This window comes from Poecilia latipinna, unplaced genomic scaffold, assembly GCF_001443285.1.
Source record: "Poecilia latipinna isolate Pla-1442-1.1 unplaced genomic scaffold, P_latipinna-1.0 Scaffold1736, whole genome shotgun sequence".
Classification (NCBI taxonomy): Eukaryota; Metazoa; Chordata; class Actinopteri; order Cyprinodontiformes; family Poeciliidae; genus Poecilia; species Poecilia latipinna.
The window spans coordinates 95,773-115,459 of record NW_015114352.1 but is presented as its reverse complement, the minus strand read 5'-3'; the positions used below and the strand labels follow the sequence as shown (position 1 = coordinate 115,459).

General features: G+C 40.4%; 1 protein-coding gene and 1 long non-coding RNA gene across 2 annotated transcripts in view; both read right to left on the bottom strand.

The window, feature by feature from the left end:
• Positions 1-4,175: 4,175 nt before the first annotated feature.
• LOC106964919 (uncharacterized) lies at positions 4,176-8,939 on the bottom strand. Its single transcript, XR_001428524.1, has 2 exons — positions 8,641-8,939; positions 4,176-4,444 (listed from the first exon to the last, which is right to left on the bottom strand). It is a non-coding gene; the product is annotated as an uncharacterized LOC106964919 (long non-coding RNA).
• A 55-nt stretch (positions 8,940-8,994) lies between these two features.
• Positions 8,995-19,687, bottom strand: part of LOC106964918 (exostosin-1b-like) — a 93,161-nt gene continuing 82,468 nt past the window's right edge. Inside the window, exons 9-12 of the mRNA XM_015060705.1 lie at positions 15,033-15,122; positions 12,329-12,489; positions 10,515-10,686; positions 8,995-9,268 (exon numbers count right to left, since the gene is read on the bottom strand). Coding sequence (XP_014916191.1) covers positions 9,083-9,268; positions 10,515-10,686; positions 12,329-12,489; positions 15,033-15,122 — 609 coding nt within the window. The 3' untranslated portion in view covers positions 8,995-9,082. The remainder of the gene's footprint in view (positions 9,269-10,514; positions 10,687-12,328; positions 12,490-15,032; positions 15,123-19,687) is intronic.

Genomic DNA, 19,687 nt, shown 5'->3' with positions numbered 1-19,687 from the left:
TCTGAAACTCGCTCATTTTTATCAACATTAAGGAATAAAATAAGCTCCTATATCTTAGGAAAAGTTACTTAAGTAAGTTTTGTTTTATTTCAGGTTCTGAAGTTTTTGTATCAGAAACTAATCCAGGTTACTTTGTAAGATTTAGTGTTTTTGCAGTGTGAGTTTGTAAGTTTCCTTCTCGTGTCGTTGCATTTCCTGCAGAAGCTGAAGCAGAAGAACCAGCAGCTGAAGCAGGTCATGGACCAACTGAGGAACCTCATCTGGGAGATCAACTCCATGCTGGCCGTCCGCAGCTGAGCGCGGCGCCGACCCACGCTGAGGTCGGAGAGAGACCTGCAGGTTGGACAGACGGACAGACAGACTGCACTTTACATGAGAAACGGGAACTCTGGCAATATCAGCGCGTTGGAAACCACAGAAGAAGAACGAGTGACGAAGGGTTGAACGGCAGAGACAGTTCTGTCTACCTCGATGATCTATAATCAGATTTATTTAACCTAAAGATCAAATATGTTTCATGTATCTGTAGCTGCAGGCTAAATGAAGAAATTATTTAATCAGACTATACTTCCTCCAGACTGAAGTTTGAAGATAATTGGACTCCGAGTTGAAGGACGCGAGACTCACTGAGGCTAAACCGTATTTACAGCTAATCATCACTTCTTGACTCGATGTAACATCATCAGTGCTTCACTATGACTGAGTCTGACCACTCTGTTAAATACTCTGCTCAACTATAAATCGATTTGAGATTTCAGACATAAGTCACTGTTTGTTTTTCTTTGTTTGCTAGAAATCATTCTAACAAAAATGCTGTTGAATTTTTTAGAAGTTTTGGAGGTTTATTTCCTGTTGGGGCGATCTCTTCTTAAGGCGAAAAATGCTCAAGTTACGAATTTTAATCTTAATAAATGGTTCCTGGATGGTAAATCAACAACAAATCACTTGTCTTTTCCCTGTCAACCATTCCACAGTGCATACAGTGGGTTGCTAGGTGACGGACGGAACTCTGCTGGGGTTGCTAGGTGACGGACGGAACTCTGCTGGGGTTGCTAGGCGACGGACTGAACTCTGCTGGGGTTGCTAGGCAATGGCATAGTAGCCTCCTGCGTGTGTTTTTTTTTTTTTTTTTTTAAACGACTCATTTTCCAGACACCAAAAAACATTAATTTATTGCCCAAAAATGGCCGGGTGTTTTTAGAGGCAGTAGAGACCAAAATGGAGGTGCAGAACCATAAATAGAACATGTTTCAGATGATATTTTGCTACTTTTTTTGAGAATCGCTCCTGTGTAGTTGGGAGTTTTGGGCTGAAAGATCACCTGTTCTCCAAAGAAGAACCGTGAACAATTGAAGCATGATCGAACGGTTTGAGGCGCTGGTCTTTGATTCAAAGTGAGAAACGGATGCAGACACTTTGCATCGTACGCTGTGTATTTAAGTCTGTAAATCACCGAGCTAATTGTAATTCTTCTGTCAGGGTTGGAAGATTGCGGCTCTGCATGAGGAGCCGGTTCCTGTGCCGCAGTGAACCTGCAGAGAGCTCCGGCTTTTTAAATTTGAATTTCCAACAAGCTCCATCAAAGGAAGTCCTAATTTAAAAAGACTGCTCTCATTAATAAACATCGCCACTTCACCTGAAAGTCACCTGCTGGCAGCTTCCAACAGGTTGCTACATTTCAACAGCTAATTCTTCTGTTCTTTAGAGCTGAAATGTCACTTTTCTCTCTCTTTATTTCCCACTTTAAAAAGCCTTTTTGTTGTTCAAAGCCTGATCGAGGTTCTGATCGTGTGGAGCTTTCAGGCTCAGTAGGACTTTTGTTTTTCTCCAAGTTTCTTTTTACGGATTCTTACAACGGAGAAATGAGTTCTCATAATATTACAACCTTTAGTCTGATTTTATTTTTTTGAAAAAGTATTAGGATTATAAAATTACCAGCATAAAGTCAGATTACGACTTCATTTTCTTACTTTATTCCTGTATTATTTTGACTTTATTATGATTTTATTGTATTTCTTTGACTTCTCATGATGAGTACTCTGGTAATACTGACTTTGTTATTGTAATATTATGATTATTCTCATATTATTACTTTATTCTCAGAAGATCATGACTAGGTGTTGTGACTATTCTCATTATTTTGACTTTTTTCTCGTATGACTATTCTCAAAATATTGACTTTATTCTCATAAGATTATAACTAAGTATTGTGACTTTATTGTCGTTTTATTACAACTTTTTGTCTTGTGTTAATTAAACTTTATTCTCATATTACAACATAATCTCAAAATTATGACTAAGTATTGCAACTTGGGCAGCTCGAGGCTGCTTGCAGCTTTAATTTGACTTTATTTTCACATTATTCCGACTTTTTTCTTGTATTTTTCTGGTAACATTACAAAATTTTTTCTACTTTATACTACGGCTACTTTAAAACTACTTTTCTCTCACATGACTTCATTCTCATAATATTTTGACTTAATTCTCGTACGACTTCTCGTAGTACTACCACTTTATTCTCATAATTCCTAAACGTTTTTCTCCGTGGCTCTAATTCTCCGTTGTAGATCAGTAAAGTTAGACGGTGGATTAAAGGAGAGAAGATCACAGAGGACATAATCTGGAAAACGAAACGTGATCCGTAAGTCTTTACCATCGCAGATCTGCAGGCAGCCTGTTTGATACGACCCGTTTAATAATTCACAACACAGCCGGGTCGCGTCAGAGCCGGGTCGCAGCGCTGTCGTCCGCAGGGAGGAGGACAGTGGCGGCGTTGGAGGGAATCGATGTTCAGAGCGGTGACTAATAAAGCCGTCCTCACAGAGCCGGTCGCCGCGGCGCTGAAGGACCATCATTACTGTACAAACAGAGAGCCGAGCTGCAGCTGAGCCACAGGTCGGCCGCCGGGCCGTTCATGCAAAAACACTCAGCGGCGCAAATAAAACGAGAGAGAGAGAGAAAAGCTTTTATCGATGCTTCTCTGCAGATTATCTGGAAATGTTTGGTTCTTCCAGGATTAAACCAAAAGATTCAATCAGGCAGAAATCAGCAGCAGCAAATCCATTTTTGGTATCAGATTTTTTAATGTAGTTGCAATTACTAGAATAAAATCATATTAGCAGAATAAAGACACAATAATACTAAAATTTGAGAAATTGTTAGAAAAAAATGTTTTGAGGGCAAAGATCTGATGTGAGCTGTTCTTCTGATTTGAAATAATTCTTTAATTGTCTCAAAGTTCTGCCACTGATGGACATTTTGAAGTGTTGAAAGATTAAATATTTTGTATTTCTAAAACCAATACCACAGTATAACTTCACAAGAGAACTGGAATTAGTTTGATTCCTGCAAACATCCAGCACCAGTCCAAAAATTAAAAATAATCTGAATTATTCAGTTAAAACATTTAATCTCCCTTTGGGATTAATAATTTTAAATTTGATGAGAATTAGGGTTGGTAGGAGTTTTTCTTTCGAGTGACCACAATCGTAGCGACGCATTAAGATGTTTAACACTTTGAGCTAACGTCACAGGAAATCGTCATTTACAGGCGGACCGCCAGGTGACACCCGCGGACCACCAGCGGTCCGAGAACCTCAGTTTGAGAAAACGTGTCAGATATCGCTCAGTGAGTAGAAAAACCATAAACTGCACTACTACTGAAGAGGAGCACGACTTCAACATAATTTTACTCTAGTAAATGTAAAAAGTATCCGTCCAACAAATTACTCAAGTAAAAACGTATTTGGTAAAAAGTCAAGTGAAGTACTGAGAAACTGATCGATTTATTAATCATTTAAACTACCAACTCAGATGGACCAAAATGTAAAGGTCAGAGGAATTTTTAGCATTTTAAGGATGAAAATGACAAAAGAAATCAGGAAAATATTTCCAAATCAGTTTTTGTCAATAAAAAAACTTATGAAACTTTACTTATGAAACAGTTTGACAAAACTGTCCGGTGAAATTTTGGTGAAAACCTGTTTGCTTTTCATTCAGTGGGTAGAAAAACCAGAAATTTTACTCGAGTTGAGATGCATCATAGTAAAATTACTCGAGTAAAAGTAAAAGTACTTGTGTTTTCAAAAGCGATACTGAAGTAAATGTAGGTAGTTTCCACCCGGCTGTGGTTCCACCTCTGCTGATCGATCAGAAACAAACTGCAGACGCTCAGCTATAATCAAATATGAGTTTATTTTTTATTATAAATCATTCTTACAAAATGGTCATTTATCTATTTAATTTGTGGCCTCTATAAAAGTCTTCTCTTAGTTACAGGGAGGAAAAGGCATCAGGACAGCCGGGCTTCACCGATTCCCTCACACATCAACAGGAAGCTGTCGCACATCGTCACCACGGTAACGGTGTCCAACACGAAAACAATACAGCTGTGTGTGTTTGTGAGTGAAGCTGCGACTCCTCCAGTGTTTAAACGTTTGGGATCCTGTTGATAAAAGGCACAAATCAGGAACAGACTCAGAGTCCGGTTTTGAACAGAAAGACGAAAATAAAACCCAGACGCTGCAGCCGAGCTCTCCGGTGGGATGAGGAGTTTTCCCCTCACTTTGCTCCGTCACACTCGGATCAGAACCATTACCGTAATGAACCATCTGGAGCGACCCAGCTGCCTCCGAATCCGTGCCGGGACTTCATGATTTGACTCCCGCAGAGAACCGAGACGGCCCAAATCTAGATTAGCGGGGATGTTTTTGTGAGATTAGAGCTGCGGCGATGAGTCTGAAAGTTTTCCGTTTGCGTGTGACGGATGAGACGGGCCGACGGGCCCGGGGACGGGCCCGGACAGGAGGAAATAAACCGAACAAATATCAGCTGCTCCCCTCAGAGACGCAGGACTGATGTGCTCAGGTCCAACACAGTGCTTTGGAAAAGTATCCTGTCATCGTTCAATGGGATCAATAAACCAACACAAAGTAGCTCATAACTGTGAAATGCCCTGCAAAGAACAAATAGTATATATATATATATATATAAAAAAAAAAAACAAGTAAAAATTTTAACTCAACGAAAAAATCCCAGAAAGTTTTAGAAATTAGAACGTTGCTCATTTATCGTTAAATCTGATTTATTCTCGCAAAAAATTCAAATTATTAAAGTTTAAAACCCCTAAAACTGAACTGTTTTACAATTTCCTCCACTGTTCAATACGTGTATCAATACATTTGAAGATATGATTAAGTGCAGTTAGTGTGATCAGTTTAGTGATATAAAACACGTCTTTATGTGACTGCAGGGTTTCCCTCAGTGTATTATAAGCCTGGCGGGCCACCAGGCTTTACTCTTGCCCCCGTCAGGCTAAGCAGCATTTATTTCAGTTTTTTTTTAATGACTCCCTTTTTTAAGACTTTATAGTTGGTGTTCAGGTGCTAAACTTAAATCTTCCAGTAACACATCATTACCAAGTGATATTTTCAAATTTCCTGTCAACTTTTAACTGAAAAACACGACGAGCCGCTGGATGAACAACTGACCCGACACCCAGAACCCCGGGCTTTTCTGGGGAAACCCTGGACTGCTGTCCTGAACAAGCACTTATAAATGTTTAGTATACTTTTTAAAATGTGTATTTGTGTGACTATGATTGCTGTTAAACAGCTACAAAGAGCAATAAGTAGTACTTATCGTCACTTTAATGGTACCACAAACTATTGTGGTACTACTACTGAGCGTAATGAGCTAAAGTTAATAGTGAAGTCAGAGAAGTGTGTTATGTGCTAGTGTTTTTAGCTAATATGCTAACAGGTGAGTGCTGCTAACTACTGTATTTCATAGTACCTTACCTAGTGTGCAAAAAGCTACAATGATAGCATGTAGGCTAACACTAGCATGTTGACCTAAAATAGCATACTCCAATTAGCTTTTACTCGGATAAAAGCTAAAATGCTAATTTCAGAACAGTGGCTAACACTAGCAAATAGCCAAAGTTTATCACTAGATTTTAAACTGACAGAATGTGGAAATAGTTAGCTGTGACAAAGCGTTTTTTTTTTTTTTGGCAGAATGAGGTTTTCCATTCATTCCAACTGAGTCAAAATATGGATAAAAAAATCTTACAATTCTATAAATTAAGCTATTAATACCAATCGTAGCTGTCATGTCTTGAATGACCAGAACATTGTAGAAGTTCAAATGACTACTAAACAATCACAATTATTCATATTTCTAAGTTATTTATTAAATAAAAAATCTGATAAGTGCGGCATGCCTGAATAAAGCAGCCAGTTTCCTTCAGTCCGCCTGTGTTTTTATTTAATTTAAATGTGAATGTAAATGTGAAGATGTGAAGAACCTTAAAGCAAAGTTAGGTAGTTTTCAACAAATATGGTGCGATTGGTCAAAAATGTAAAGTGGGTGTGGTTTACGTTCTACTTCCTGCTTTAAAGTTTAGAGTCTCATTATGGTAACAGAGAATCTATTTACAATTCACAAAAAATCTGCCAAATATGACAGAATGTCTTCTGCTCTTCTGAGGCCATAAACATTTTTGGCTACAATGAGCACATTTGCATTGTGAAACATGGTGGCAGTATCATGCTGTTGGGTTACCTCTGCTCAGCACTGAGAGGGAAGCTCTAGATGTGTAAAGTTGGTAGAAAAGCCCAACAGGCTTGCAGTCACAGGTGATCGAGTGTGGCTGAATAAAAAATGTATTTAAAAAAAACATGCCGCACTTTTCAGATTGCTCATAAATGTTAGGCCCTCTGTTTTAAACTTTAAAATTATGTACTACTTTGTGTTTGGTCATATAAAATACATCAAAGCCAGCTGATACTTTCACAAGGCACTGTTTGTTCTGGTTGCAGTTCTCTTGAGACATTTAAGACTTGATCCGGATCCAGATGTATCGGATGAAACCAGAACCAGATGTACGTTGAACCCAGATTCTGCTTAATGGCCCAACACTCTGGATTAAACAGATAAAACAAGTACAAAACGGTAGAAAAAAAGATGATATGATATGCTGAGAGTTGTAAAAAAAAGCTTTTGCAGCGATAAAATAAAAAAAGCAGATAAAATGTGACTGTTGTTCAAGGAACCGATCGAACCCGGTAGGACTGAGTTTTCAGGTGAATGTTTGCGGGTCACACGTGATGCTTCACCACCAGCTCTTCTCTCTTAGCTGAGGCCTGACGAACGGAGGGGAAAACGTTTTAATCAAACTGCCGAGGTCGTCTGATATGTGGAGGGGAAAGAAAAAGGAAAAATGGCGCTTAGGCAGCTTGATGCGCAGCAAACAGCGAAGGCAGAATGGCACCGATTAAAAACAGAAAATATGGCGGTCAAATGAAAAATTAATCTTTACTCCATTAGGATCGTGTTCATGCAAGAAAAGGTTTGGGTTTGTTCTCTGCTGCGAGCAGCCAGGGTTCAGCGCTACGAACGCACCGAGAGACGGAAATGAGAGGAAAATGGGTCACGAAACGAGACGACGTCCCGGCCTGGAGGAACGAGCCGAGGGCCGGACGGAACCGGCGCCAGGCCGGATCCCTCACCTTCAAATCAAATTAAACTGGTGTAAAACACTTGAGCTGCGATCATTTTAAAGAGATAAATATTTCCAGAGGTCATTCAAGGTCAAATATTTACAAAAATCAAGAAAATTTGGTATCAAATGTGCTGCCATTTTTTTTTAGCTGCACAAAACATGGCGCAACTGTTATCAGTTTTACTGATTATTATGCAAAATTAACCTTTTCTACTTCCATCAGGATTTCTACTGCTTCTAATATCAGCCAAAGTGCTTAAAAGAATCAAACTCAGCCATTTTAAAAACCTACGGAATGCAGACGCTGCCCCGTCACCTAGCAACCAAAACGGAACTCCGTTACTTAGCAACCAAAACTGAACTCTATCAGGTTTGTTCAGCTGGTCTGACCGCTGTATGCGCTGTACAATGGCTGCTGGAAAAATGAGAAAACAAGTGCTTTGTTATTGACCTTCCGTCAAGAAATCACTAATTGCATTCTTGTTGGTTGTGCAGGAGGCGCCTTTCTGATTTTCAAAGATGTACGGTTGTAGAATTGCACATTTTGACACATCAAAAATTAATTTGCTTAATGGAAAAACACCAATTACAAAACAATCCCGTTGTCGATTAAAATGTTTTGCTGCTAGGACATTTTTTTAATTTGGAAAACTGCAGTGGACACATGAGTGTCATGACAAACTTATTCACACGGGATTTTAAATTGCAAATTTTTGTTTTTCCAACATTAACAGAATATTGACAAAGTCTGTAATGGAGGCATTGAGCTTCGGGGGCGTGGCTATCAGGAGCTTATCTGGATTTAAAGTGACAGGAAACAATGTTTTGTATAGGCCACTGACCAGTTCAAGGAAGCATAATGGGTCACCTTGGGCAGGTTGACCTCTGGTGACCTTCTTTTTTTTAAATCTTAAAAATTATAACGGCACAAACGTAGTAGCACAGTTAACCGACTCCATATTCCATTTGATTTTTCCAGGTTTATTGACCTTTGACCTCTGGATCCACTTATTGATCTCTTTGAAATCAGTTTAATTTAATTTGAAGAGCAGGTGATGGGAGACCGACTCTCCGGTGTGTCGGGCGAACACCAGCAAACTAAACCAAAGCTCTGTGTGCGAGCAGCTTCTACCTACAGGAGCCGGATCTGTCGGGTCCGGTTTCATGTCCTGATGCGGGCGAGGAACGCTCAAACGCCCCTCCCCTCTCTACCATCCTGCACATGTGCGGAGAAAGCAGGAAAGTCGACGTCCTCCAGGGTTTTTCCTCGTACAAAAAAATATTCTAACCCAGTTTCTTCTCGTCTTTAGTCGTCAGTAGTGCGCGCCGTGTGAAACATCCAGTTCTGTTTGTGTCTCTGTTTGCATTGTTTCTGTTTCCTCCTGATTCCCGTCCGGATCAGGTCCGGGGAGCAGCGGCGGCGGCGCTGTGGTCATTGGCGATGTGCTGAGTGGAAGACGGAGCGCCGTCTCTCCCCGTCCACCCGGCCGTGGTGCGGCTGCTCCGCCGGCTCTCCACGGAGTCTCTGTCGCGCGCCTCCCCCTGCGTGGAGTCTCCCCCGAGGGGGCGGCGGTCCTGTCAGAGCCTCTCGATGTCCCTGTATTTTTTGCGGAGGATGGAGACCTGGTCCTTGAAGAGCACGGGGTCCAGCCTCACCTGGGAGTGGACGAGCGGCATGGCGCCAAACCAGCTGGCGAACTTGTTCATGCAGGTCTGCCGCTGGGCGAAGTGGTCCGGGTCGGCCCAGCGGGACGCCCGAGAAGACTGCAGGAGGAAACACACATTTATAAAACATGACTTACAGTTAGAGTCATGCAGGTTTTCAGAGATCTACTTACATTTAGGTAAATGTAACCCAGATCTGACTGTCATGAATGTCTGAATGTCCCAGTTGTGATTTTTTAACCCACACAATAAATCTAATTTGTTATAAACAGGAGATGTTGCACCTTTGCCAACTTTTCCATCATAGTTCTGCTGCAGAAGAAGCCAGAGGCGTTAAATCAGGACGTAAACAACGGCTGAAACACAGCAAACCTCTTCATTTACCATCATTTCTGGAAAATAGCCTCAGTCTTTTCAGTTTGGTCGGTCCTGAGACTTAAATAGGTTTTTTTCCCCTGTGTTGCATTTTTATGTCGGAAAACATTTTCTATTTACAGCAGCTTTTCATCAAAGGATCTGATTAATGAGCTATTTGAAATATTTGTCCCTTTTATGTTCATACTTTGATGTTTTCTGAAGTATTTGTGTATGAATGTTGCTAAATAAATAAACTTGCTTTATCTAAACAGTGCAGATTATTGAGACTTAGACAGACGGAGGAGTCTGAGATTTAAAGAATGAAAAACGTGGGAATCCTGTCAGGAACTCAACTGAAGGACAGATGGATAAAAACGCTTTAAATACTGGATAAACAGCGATTAAAGCTAACGGTTCAGACCTACTAAATCATGTTTGATCCATGATGATGAGCTCTGATTTTATGAATGGAAGCAGACGGGCTCTTCTGTTTTATTTCTCTGGAACGATTCGTCTAACATTTCAACTTCTGATTCAGGCTCCGTCTGCAGAGACGGGAAAACCATCAGAGGAGCAACAAGCTTCTCCATCAATCATCGGCCACTTCGTGTTTTTGGTTTTGGGAATCTGGACGTCGTTTCCCTTGTTTCTGAGCTTTTGTCCTGCGGCCCCCAGGGGCCTAGCTAAAGTACAGCGTTATAAATCAAGCTGTTGAGAAGCAGGGAGAGCTGGGTGCAGCTCAAAGGAAACAATGGCTGCAAGATGAGTCACGGCTCAGAAGAAGGAAGAAAATCAACATAATACAGGTTCTGGTCCAACGCTACAAGCTTCATGATTTACTGCATTAGTGATGATAATAAAGTTATTTTGGTTCCTCCCCACCTGCCCCATCATGGTCTATTAGTAATAATAAAGTTATTTTGGTTCCTCCCCACCTGCCCCATCATGGTCTATTAGTAATAATAAAGTTATTTTGGTTCCTCCCCACCTGCCCCATCATGGTCTCCTTGTACTGCTTCTTCTGTGTGATCTTGATGGGCGGCAGCTTGGTGACGGCCGACACCAGGAAGTTCATCAGGATGTCCTCGCAGTTGGCCAGCTGGTCCACCATGTTCTTCAGGCTGCTGGGCAGGTAGTGGGTGTACAGGAAGTGGTAGTACCTAAGAGACGGGAGCTGGATTAGGATTACGCTGAGATTACAGAACAGAGTTACTCTATTTGGGATTTAAATATGGCGGCTACTGACAATCGGATTTAAAAAATTGGTACATTTAGCTTCATTTAGCCTCTAAAGCAGAGTTGGGTAGTAACTAGTTACATTTACTCAGTTACTTTTACATAGCATAACAAAACAATAGTATTGTTTATCACAATAACGTATGGGACAATTTATCGTTCAGCAACAGTTATAGTGGTGAGAGCTAACCTGGGCTGACAGATGGAAGGATGAATGGATAGATGGCTAGAAGACACTTTTAGAGAACAGGACAGGGAGTAAGTGGTGGGATCTGGAGAGACGAGCGTCTTCCATATTATATTTCCTGAATGATGCTTCTACTCCAGCGTGATGAGAGCCGTATTAGTAGTGATTAGGCGGTGCTGACTGGCTGACTCCGGCCTGATGTGGCATCCTCCTACCAGCAGACTGAAGCCATATTAAAGCTGACAGGACATCAGCTGAGCCTCATGTAGGAGCTACAGAGCTCTGCGTTCAAGACAAATTGACTTTTATTTTAAAACGCAGTCGGTGTCAAAACCCTGGTTTCCTGAGGCTGTGCTCCACTGAACATCACATCTACTTTATGAACTGCAGATCACTGCTTCAAAGCGCTCCATCAAAACGGAGACGAGCTGGAGGGGATTCTCTGCAGACTCAAAGTGGGCGTTTCTACAGACTGGCTAAAGATTGACTGATTGGCTACTTCCAGCAACAGAAATATTTCAGAAACTTGCAGAAATCATCTATGGTGACTGCTTTAAAAAGTTGAATGAGAAAAAAAGAAGCTAAGAGTACAATTTCTTTGTCTCAAAAACCAATTTAAGTAACTTTTTTTGTGTTTTCAATATACATTTATCCACATTATTTCAGTAACAATAACGGCTTTTGTTTTTAATGTAATGAAAAGATATCAACATCCTCTTCTTACTCTCATTTCTGAGAAGTCGCTACTGTAAAACTGCGGGATTTATATTGATGCTCTTATTTTGAAATGTAATCGGACGTACCCTGTTAAGAGGCGGAAGGAGACGTTATGGAGACGCCGCTAACGTCTGAACGGCTAACACAATCTGTCTGCTGTTATTACATCTAAGTGGAGCAATCACACAAAGTTTTCTGACACAGTTTTACATCATTTAGGAAGAAAAACTATTTCTTTGTTTTAGAGTAGCAAGATATGAACATTTCTTAAAAATCGCTACCGATTTATGTTGATGCTCTTATTTTGAAATATAACCGGATGTTCTGTTAAGAGGGGCGGGAGGAGACGTTAAGAAGACACTGCTAATGTCGGGCCAGCTAACGCAACCTGCCTGTCGTCTTAGTATCTAAGTGTAACCAACCCTGAAGTCTTCTGATATCCTGGATTACATTAGCGAGCCCATAAAACGAAACTGAAAAATAACAAATTATTAAAAATCCGAATCCGTAGAAGTAAACTATTTAGTAAAAGAAAACGTCGAATGACGGACGTTAGTTTTGTCCAATCAAATGCGGCTTTTGAGAAACGTCTTCCTGTGCAAAAGCCTACTTCGTCTGTAGACGTTCCCACTTATATTATGTACCATTTACTTAAAACCTACCTGTGGAACATGGCGGCGCCGGTCAGAACCATAGAGTAGTCGTTGGTCCATTTGGAGGTGTAGCCCCAGCGCTCCTTGTTGCTGTCCCAGAAGTGGCTGCGGGCCGGATAACCCACGATCCGCTCCGGGAAACTCTGCCAGACGGTGAAAGCAAAGTCCACCTGGACAAAACGGTAACAAGGAGAGAATTTACCGTCAATATCATGAGAAAAACCCCCAAACAGATTTATGCAGGGTTGGTACACTTTTCAGTAAAAATACAGGCACTTTTTAGTACGTTTTCAATCTTTTCCAGCACCACACCTTACAAATTAATAAAAAAAACAAACTATTTCAATTCACTATTATATGATGTATTAGTTAACGTCTTGTGATAATATTCAACATTGTACGTAAATTAAACTTGTGTTTTGTAATGTCTCTCGCACATCATGTACCCGACTGCTATGAGAAAAAACACAAATAACACCCACAAATTGTGAGTAAATGATCTTAATGCTCAAATTAAATACTTAAAGTTACAAAACAAATAATAAAAAAAAAATTGTTAGGTTTTTTGGAATTCACCAAATAGAAATAATTTTTGTAATTCTAACGAACCTAAAACTGAAGAAGTTTAGTCTGATTTTACTTCAGACAGTGAGAAATAAAAGTTTTGTGTGTCTTTTTATTGGGTGTATAAAACTAACTGGTTTCACCTGTAAATAATGCTTTTGAAATGTAGGCTTTTATTCAAACATTAAATTAATCTTTATTACAAAACTGAAGTTTGAAAATAAAGCACTTTCAATGACTTTACATGGATATCAAGGACTTTCCAAAACTTGAAAACACCTAATTGAAACTCAAGGACTTCAAGCAGCAGTATGAACTGTGACTTTAAGCAATTACTTAACTATCCACAGTAGAAATTATTTAATTTCAGTTATCTGATTCAAGAAGTAAAACATAAAGTGATACATATTAAGGGTTAAATTAAAGCTTGTAGGGAGGTTTGTGGTAAATTGAGTCACCCCTTGTTGCTAGGAAACGGGAAAAACACTGATCAGGGAACCAAACAGGTAGGAGGGCTGCATCATTTAATGAAGTTCGTAAAGGTAAGAAGCATCATGGATAAAGTGGTTAAGACTTTTATTTCTTTAAAAAAAATATTTTTAACTTTTTAAGGTGAATTTAATCCATCATAAGCAAAGAAAACTGGGACAAAAATCTCCAAAGTGATGTCAGTTCCTGCCTTTAAGGGGGACGAATACTCTCTCATTTATAGGTTTGGATTGTTTTTCTCTCATAATTCGTTTGATTACTGAGGTTATCTTTCTGAAACAAAAGCAAAAATGGGCCCAGTCCCCTCCACTGCGCCTCACATAAAACTCTGGAGTAAACAGGAGGATAAAAAGAAAGACTTTGTTTAGATGAAAGCCCAAAAGCGTCGCGGTGAAGAAAAAGTTTTCCTCTGAGCTGACATTAAAGCTGCGACTTCTAAAACCTACGGAGAACAGTTTGTGCTCAGCTATCTTCATGGGAGGAACACAGGTGGAATTAGTTTTGGGTGATGGATTCCTGCCTCCCTCGGCTCTGCCATCTTGATCCGCACCAGCAGCCTTTTTATGAGATCTAATTCTGCGCTCTTCAAAGCAGCATCTGGCTTCCCATGGTGCTGCGCCAGAACTCGTCCCCAGTTTTAAGAAAAAAAAAAAAACACACATAAACACCAAACCCAGGAATGATCCTGGTACACTTTTCCACAGCATGTGGAACAAACAGAAACAAACAAAATCACTGCTGCTCCCAATTAGGCAAGCGGACAAGATGGGTTTCCAACAGACAAAAAACTGAACAGAAGTGAAAGTAAGACAAGAGATTTATAAATAAAACCAGAATAAAGATTGTCTATTAGGCAAAACTCACATTTTGCACATTTTTATACTTCTGTTTGGGTCTCAACTGATTCTAAAACCACTTACCACTCTAAAAGCACTTAAAAAACCCACCCTGCTGTTTTTTGGCAAAAAGTTAAAGATGGTGTCTGGAAAATGAGTCATTTCAAAAACCTAAGTCACAAATCAGCAAGCACTGCCCGTCACCTAGCAACCCCTGCCCGTCACCTAGCAACCCAAGTTGAGTTCCAGAACAATTTGATCACCTGAATAGTCAGCCCATATATACACCACTGAATATAAAAATATCTAAAAAAAAATCCAAAAATATAAACAACTGTATATCAATAAAGTACCTACAGATAAAATTAAGTAGAAATACAATAAATAGATCCAGAAAATGATTTTTTTGTACGTACAGTGCACATCTTCACAGAGCTCACATGAAGCTAACTAAAAAGCACATGTGATTTATTTGTTGTTGCTGTAGCCATGTTGGTTGTGAAAGAAGCTCCATTTAAGCTTTTAAAGATGTACGGTTGTATAATTGCGTATCTGTTTGCTGAGTGTAAACATTGAGTTGGGGGCGTGGCCAGAAACAGCTTATTTGGATTTAAAGTGACAAGACGCCTTAAAACAACCCATTATGAAATCAGCTCAAAATAGGCAGAACTGAACAAACTAAAATCTCATTATACGATTTTGAGCAAAAAACGTAGTGAACATGTTTTGTATACATCTACACTGACATGTTCAAGGAAACTTAATAAAGGTGTTTGATCTGCAGGTAGCCGAACGGAAAGATGGCGGCTGTGGTGAGGAGTTACCTCTGTGGTGGACAACACGGTGTCCTCGTCCAGGCTGAGGACAGCGTCTGTCACGATGGACTCGTACGGCAGGAAGCGGCTGCTCATGACCTGCAGGGAGGAGAAACAGAACCCAGAGTGAGAAACGAGCCAGAACAGCTGCAGAACCGGGTTCATAAGTGATTATTTGGTTACGAAGCTCAAAGAGACTGAGAGAGCAAAGGGAACCAGATAAACTCTCAATTCATTATACATAGTTGGATTTTTCCTCTTCCTTTTGATGATTATAGTTTGGAAACAAAAAATCTGATCTCAGGGCATTTTATTATTACATGCAACTTGGACAAAAATAATTGATCAAATGGTAAAAAATCATTAAAAAACAATTACATAGAAAATAAAAATATACAAATAAATAAGAGGAAAGGAAGCAGAAAAAGAAAAAAAATCTTTTATCTCTTTTATCCCAAAAATGTTCAAATAGGTTTTTGCAAATAACAAAACCAAACAAAAACAAAATCAACTCAAAAACAATTTGTATTGTGATTAATCATAACTGAAATAATCAAACAAATTTTGTAATCAATTTATCATTCAGTTAAGTTCATATACTTAACTGAAGTATATGAACTCAAAAAGGCTAGCTGGAAAAAACAATATTCTGAAAAGTAATTAAGCCAAACAAAATATAAATGTACATTTTGCATTTAAAATATATAAAAAACTTTGTCTATGGATACGTTCATGGAAAATTAAGTGGAAGGAGGAACTGTAGAAAACATAAGCGCATACACAGAATGCTGCATGTCTGTATAAGAATTTATCTTATTTATTTCACATAAAGGAAAAAAGTGTAACAGATGTTAACAGGAGGTTTGGGGAAAGAGATGTGTTCAGGTCATGATAGTTAGAACCAATTTTAGAAACATGTTTGGAGACACAGCAGTGAAGTCACTGAGAAAATGGCATAAACACATAGTCAACTAGCAAGCAACCTAGCAAAGCTAACAAAAGCCCGGGATCCAAAAAAGAGTTTATTCCAGATTTCTACGTCTAAAAACGACTCATCATCTGTAGCCAAGACAGACAGCAGTTCACAGTGAATTTACAGCAGCGTAATGCTAATACGTTTCCATAGCAACCTTTCAGAAGAGCACAAGTCATTGTAAGAGTCGCATTTCAACAGTAAAATAACTTCCTGTTGATTCAGACAGACTCAGCTGGCAGTTCTTCCTCTCATCTTCTGCTAATTTGGGTCGAGTGGCGACTTAACAAGACGGAGCGTTTTTCATTTAGCCTGGTTGTGTAAGAGCGGCAGGAGCATCAACAATAAATCAACACCAATGTTCATACAGGGATGCAAGTTATTGATTAATGAGTCAATCTTATTGATCTGCTAATTTCATAAGCGGCCATTTTCTTACAAACCAGAGTTTTCTCTTGTAACACGAGGCTGACTGCTTTTTCATGAAATGATGGGAATTTCAAAAGAAACAGTGTTAAATTTTAACATTATTTTGTGTCAGTTGTTTTAAGTACTGACCAGGTAAAACATAAAATTGTGGTTTTCTCACATGATTAAGCTTAAATAATTTATAAAACATAACAAAATAGAAGCTTCTTAAGCTAAGAGAACTTAAGGAGCTTGTTGAGTGTTTATATTTATGAACAGAACCACATGAAATAAATTTTTCATCACAAACTGGACTCTGTTTAGACCGTTTCTCTTTCCCGTTCTGGCATAGCGCTGCCACCTTTGTTTCCTTGTCAACTGGACCCACTTAAGGGTGGCCTGTGGTGCCCTCTGCTGGTTGGAGACCAAACTACAACACTGAAAAAGACCTAAGCAAACATTATTAGTTAACTGACAAGAATTAATTTAAATCTAATAAACCATTAATTGACGATTATTAAGTCTTAATTGTTTGGATGCACTAACGCAATATGAAAAGGTAAAACAAAGGATTTTCCTGCCAGCATTCCTGGGATTCAACTACAGACTGATGTAGAGGTTTAATTGCTCTCAGTGACTGAGGTCATGCATGCAGACGGAGCTGCAGGCTATGCATGGATCTGAAGGAAAACGAACCATAAACCAAGCTGAAGCCAGCAGACGCATGTCAGATGGTTATCAGGTCCTGACAGAAATATGGTTGCAGCTCTGCTGACTCAGCAGCCACTGAGAAGGACAGGTAGCATCCAGATGGTTATCAGACAGTTACTCCTCTCCAAAGACATTAACAGAACAAGTACAAAGTCTAAAGTTAAATTAGAGCTGAAAGAATCTAGGAAGAAAACGGACAATTTACTTTCCTGACTCATGTTAGAAAATGTGAGTCAGAGCTGCTTGGAATAAAAGTAGATTTCTCATTTAAAGACAAATGGCAGATTTAGCTTTAAGTGTGACCTATTATACCTCCTTGAACAGGTTAGGATAGATCTATGGTCTATTCAAAACATGTTCATTACATGTTTCTGCACAAAATTATTCTCAGATCATGAAATGTTAGTCTGGTCAGTTCTGCCTGTTATGGCCTCCTTTCAGAGTGAGATGTTTTAGGGCCTCTTATCACTTTTCTCCAAATAAATCCAACTCAAGAAAATGGCTGCAAATAGATTTGCGATTATGCAACCGTACATCTATGAAAAGCAGAAGTGGAGCTTCCTGCACAACCAAAAGGAATGAATTAAGTAGTTTCTGGATGATAAGTTAACAACTATATACTCGTCTTTTCCAGAAGCCATTGTACAGGGCACACAGAGGGAAAACCAGCTGATCAAATGTGCTGGAATTCTGCTGGGGTTGCTAGGTGATGAGTGGAACTCTACCGGGGTTGCTAGGTAACGGCGCAGTGCGCATGTAATTTGTCCTAACATTTGGAAGGCTTTTGAAATGGTTCATTTTTCTAGACACCAAAAAACTTTAAACTTAATGCCAAAAACTGTCTGGGTGTCTTCATTTAAACGCTTGGATTGTTTTTAAAAGCAACTGAGAACCAAATGGAAGAACAAAACTGTGTAAAATATCACATTTAAGCATGCATGGATCCACTGCCTCCCTTCAATCTGGACAGAAAAATGCACCCTGAGATGAATTCAAAAATAAATCCCCTCACTCTTTAGCTCCCAATATCTAAGGTATGCATTTTTAATGGCACCTCACATTCACAGGATTCAGGGGAGACAACAGGCCATGACAACAACAAATGGCGGCTTGGAAAGAGGGGAGGGAAAAGCAAATCTCCTGCTCCTTCCTGCAGGGCGCGGCCTGTCGTTTTCAGCAGTGATGTAGTGCTGAAACAAGTTTCCATTACTGCTGCAGGCGCTTCTTTTCTCCTTTAAATCAATAAAAACACAGAAACGGACCCAGATACATGCTGCAAGTCTTGTGTTATACATGTGGCACAAATTTACTCTTCTCCTCCACGCCCATTTGAAAGCAGACTACGTACATTTTGCAGCAGAAGAAGCCGACCTGTATTATACATGACAGCCGCTGAATATTTACAGGAAGCGGAGAGAGTGATGGGGGCTGGAGGAGTGGAGTAACATCTTGAGGATATTTAGATTGAAACGGTTGCAGTGATGAAAGGAGGAGAAAAGGAACAGCAGATTCTTGATGGAGATTTGAACCGGATGTGAGCTGCAACTCCCACAGCTTCAGACAAACACATGGGTTTAATTGGTGTTGATGCACACACACACGCACGCACGCACACACGCACGCATGCGGTTCTGTCACGTCTTCCAAGCTAAAATCAAAACACAGAATCCTTAAGTCATGATTCTTAATCGATTGTTTGTGTTGTTTTTTTTCATTTTTTAAGTATGGAACCGGAAAGAACTGCAAAAATGAAGGATGGATGATGGATGGATAGTTGGTTGGATGGACAGATGGACAAATGAATGGATGAAAGTACTGAAGAATGGAGGGATGGAAAAATGGATGGGGGAATGATTGGATGGATGAACGGAGGGATAACAGGTTGGATGTAAGCATAAACGGGTCCAGAGAATAACTTTTGGAGATGAAGGCATTTCCTCGTCTGGATCTGGCGAACATTTAAATTCGTGGTCTAGTAAAAGTCTCCCTCACATTAAAGCCAGTAGAGAGGAGCCTCTGATCCAGAGCTCAGCAGCTCCTAAAGGTCCGGCCTTTTAAAGGAAAACACCACCTGCACGGAGGAGACGGTCCCATCCTCTGTGCTGGACCGTTTCCTCCGGGAACACCTGCGGGCCGGGACCGACCTCACCCTCCGCGGTGTAAATCACCGCTGCAGCTGAGGGCGGAAACGCGCAGCAACAACACGCTGGCTGCAGCAACAACACGCCGGCTGCAGCAACAACACGCCGGCTGCAGCAACAACACGCCGGCTACAGCAACAACACGCTGGCTGCAGCAACAACACGCCGGCTGCAGCAACACGCTGGCTGCAGCAACAACACGCCGGCTGCAGCAACAACACCCCGGCTACAGCAACAACACGCTGGCTGCAGCAACAACACGCCGGCTGCAGCAACAACACGCCGGCTGCAGCAACAACACGCCGGCTACAGCAACAACACGCTGGCTGCAGCAACAACACGCCGGCTGCAGCAACACGCAGCAACGACACGCCGGCTGCAGCAACACGCAGCAACGACACGCCGGCTGCAGCAACACGCAGCAACGACAC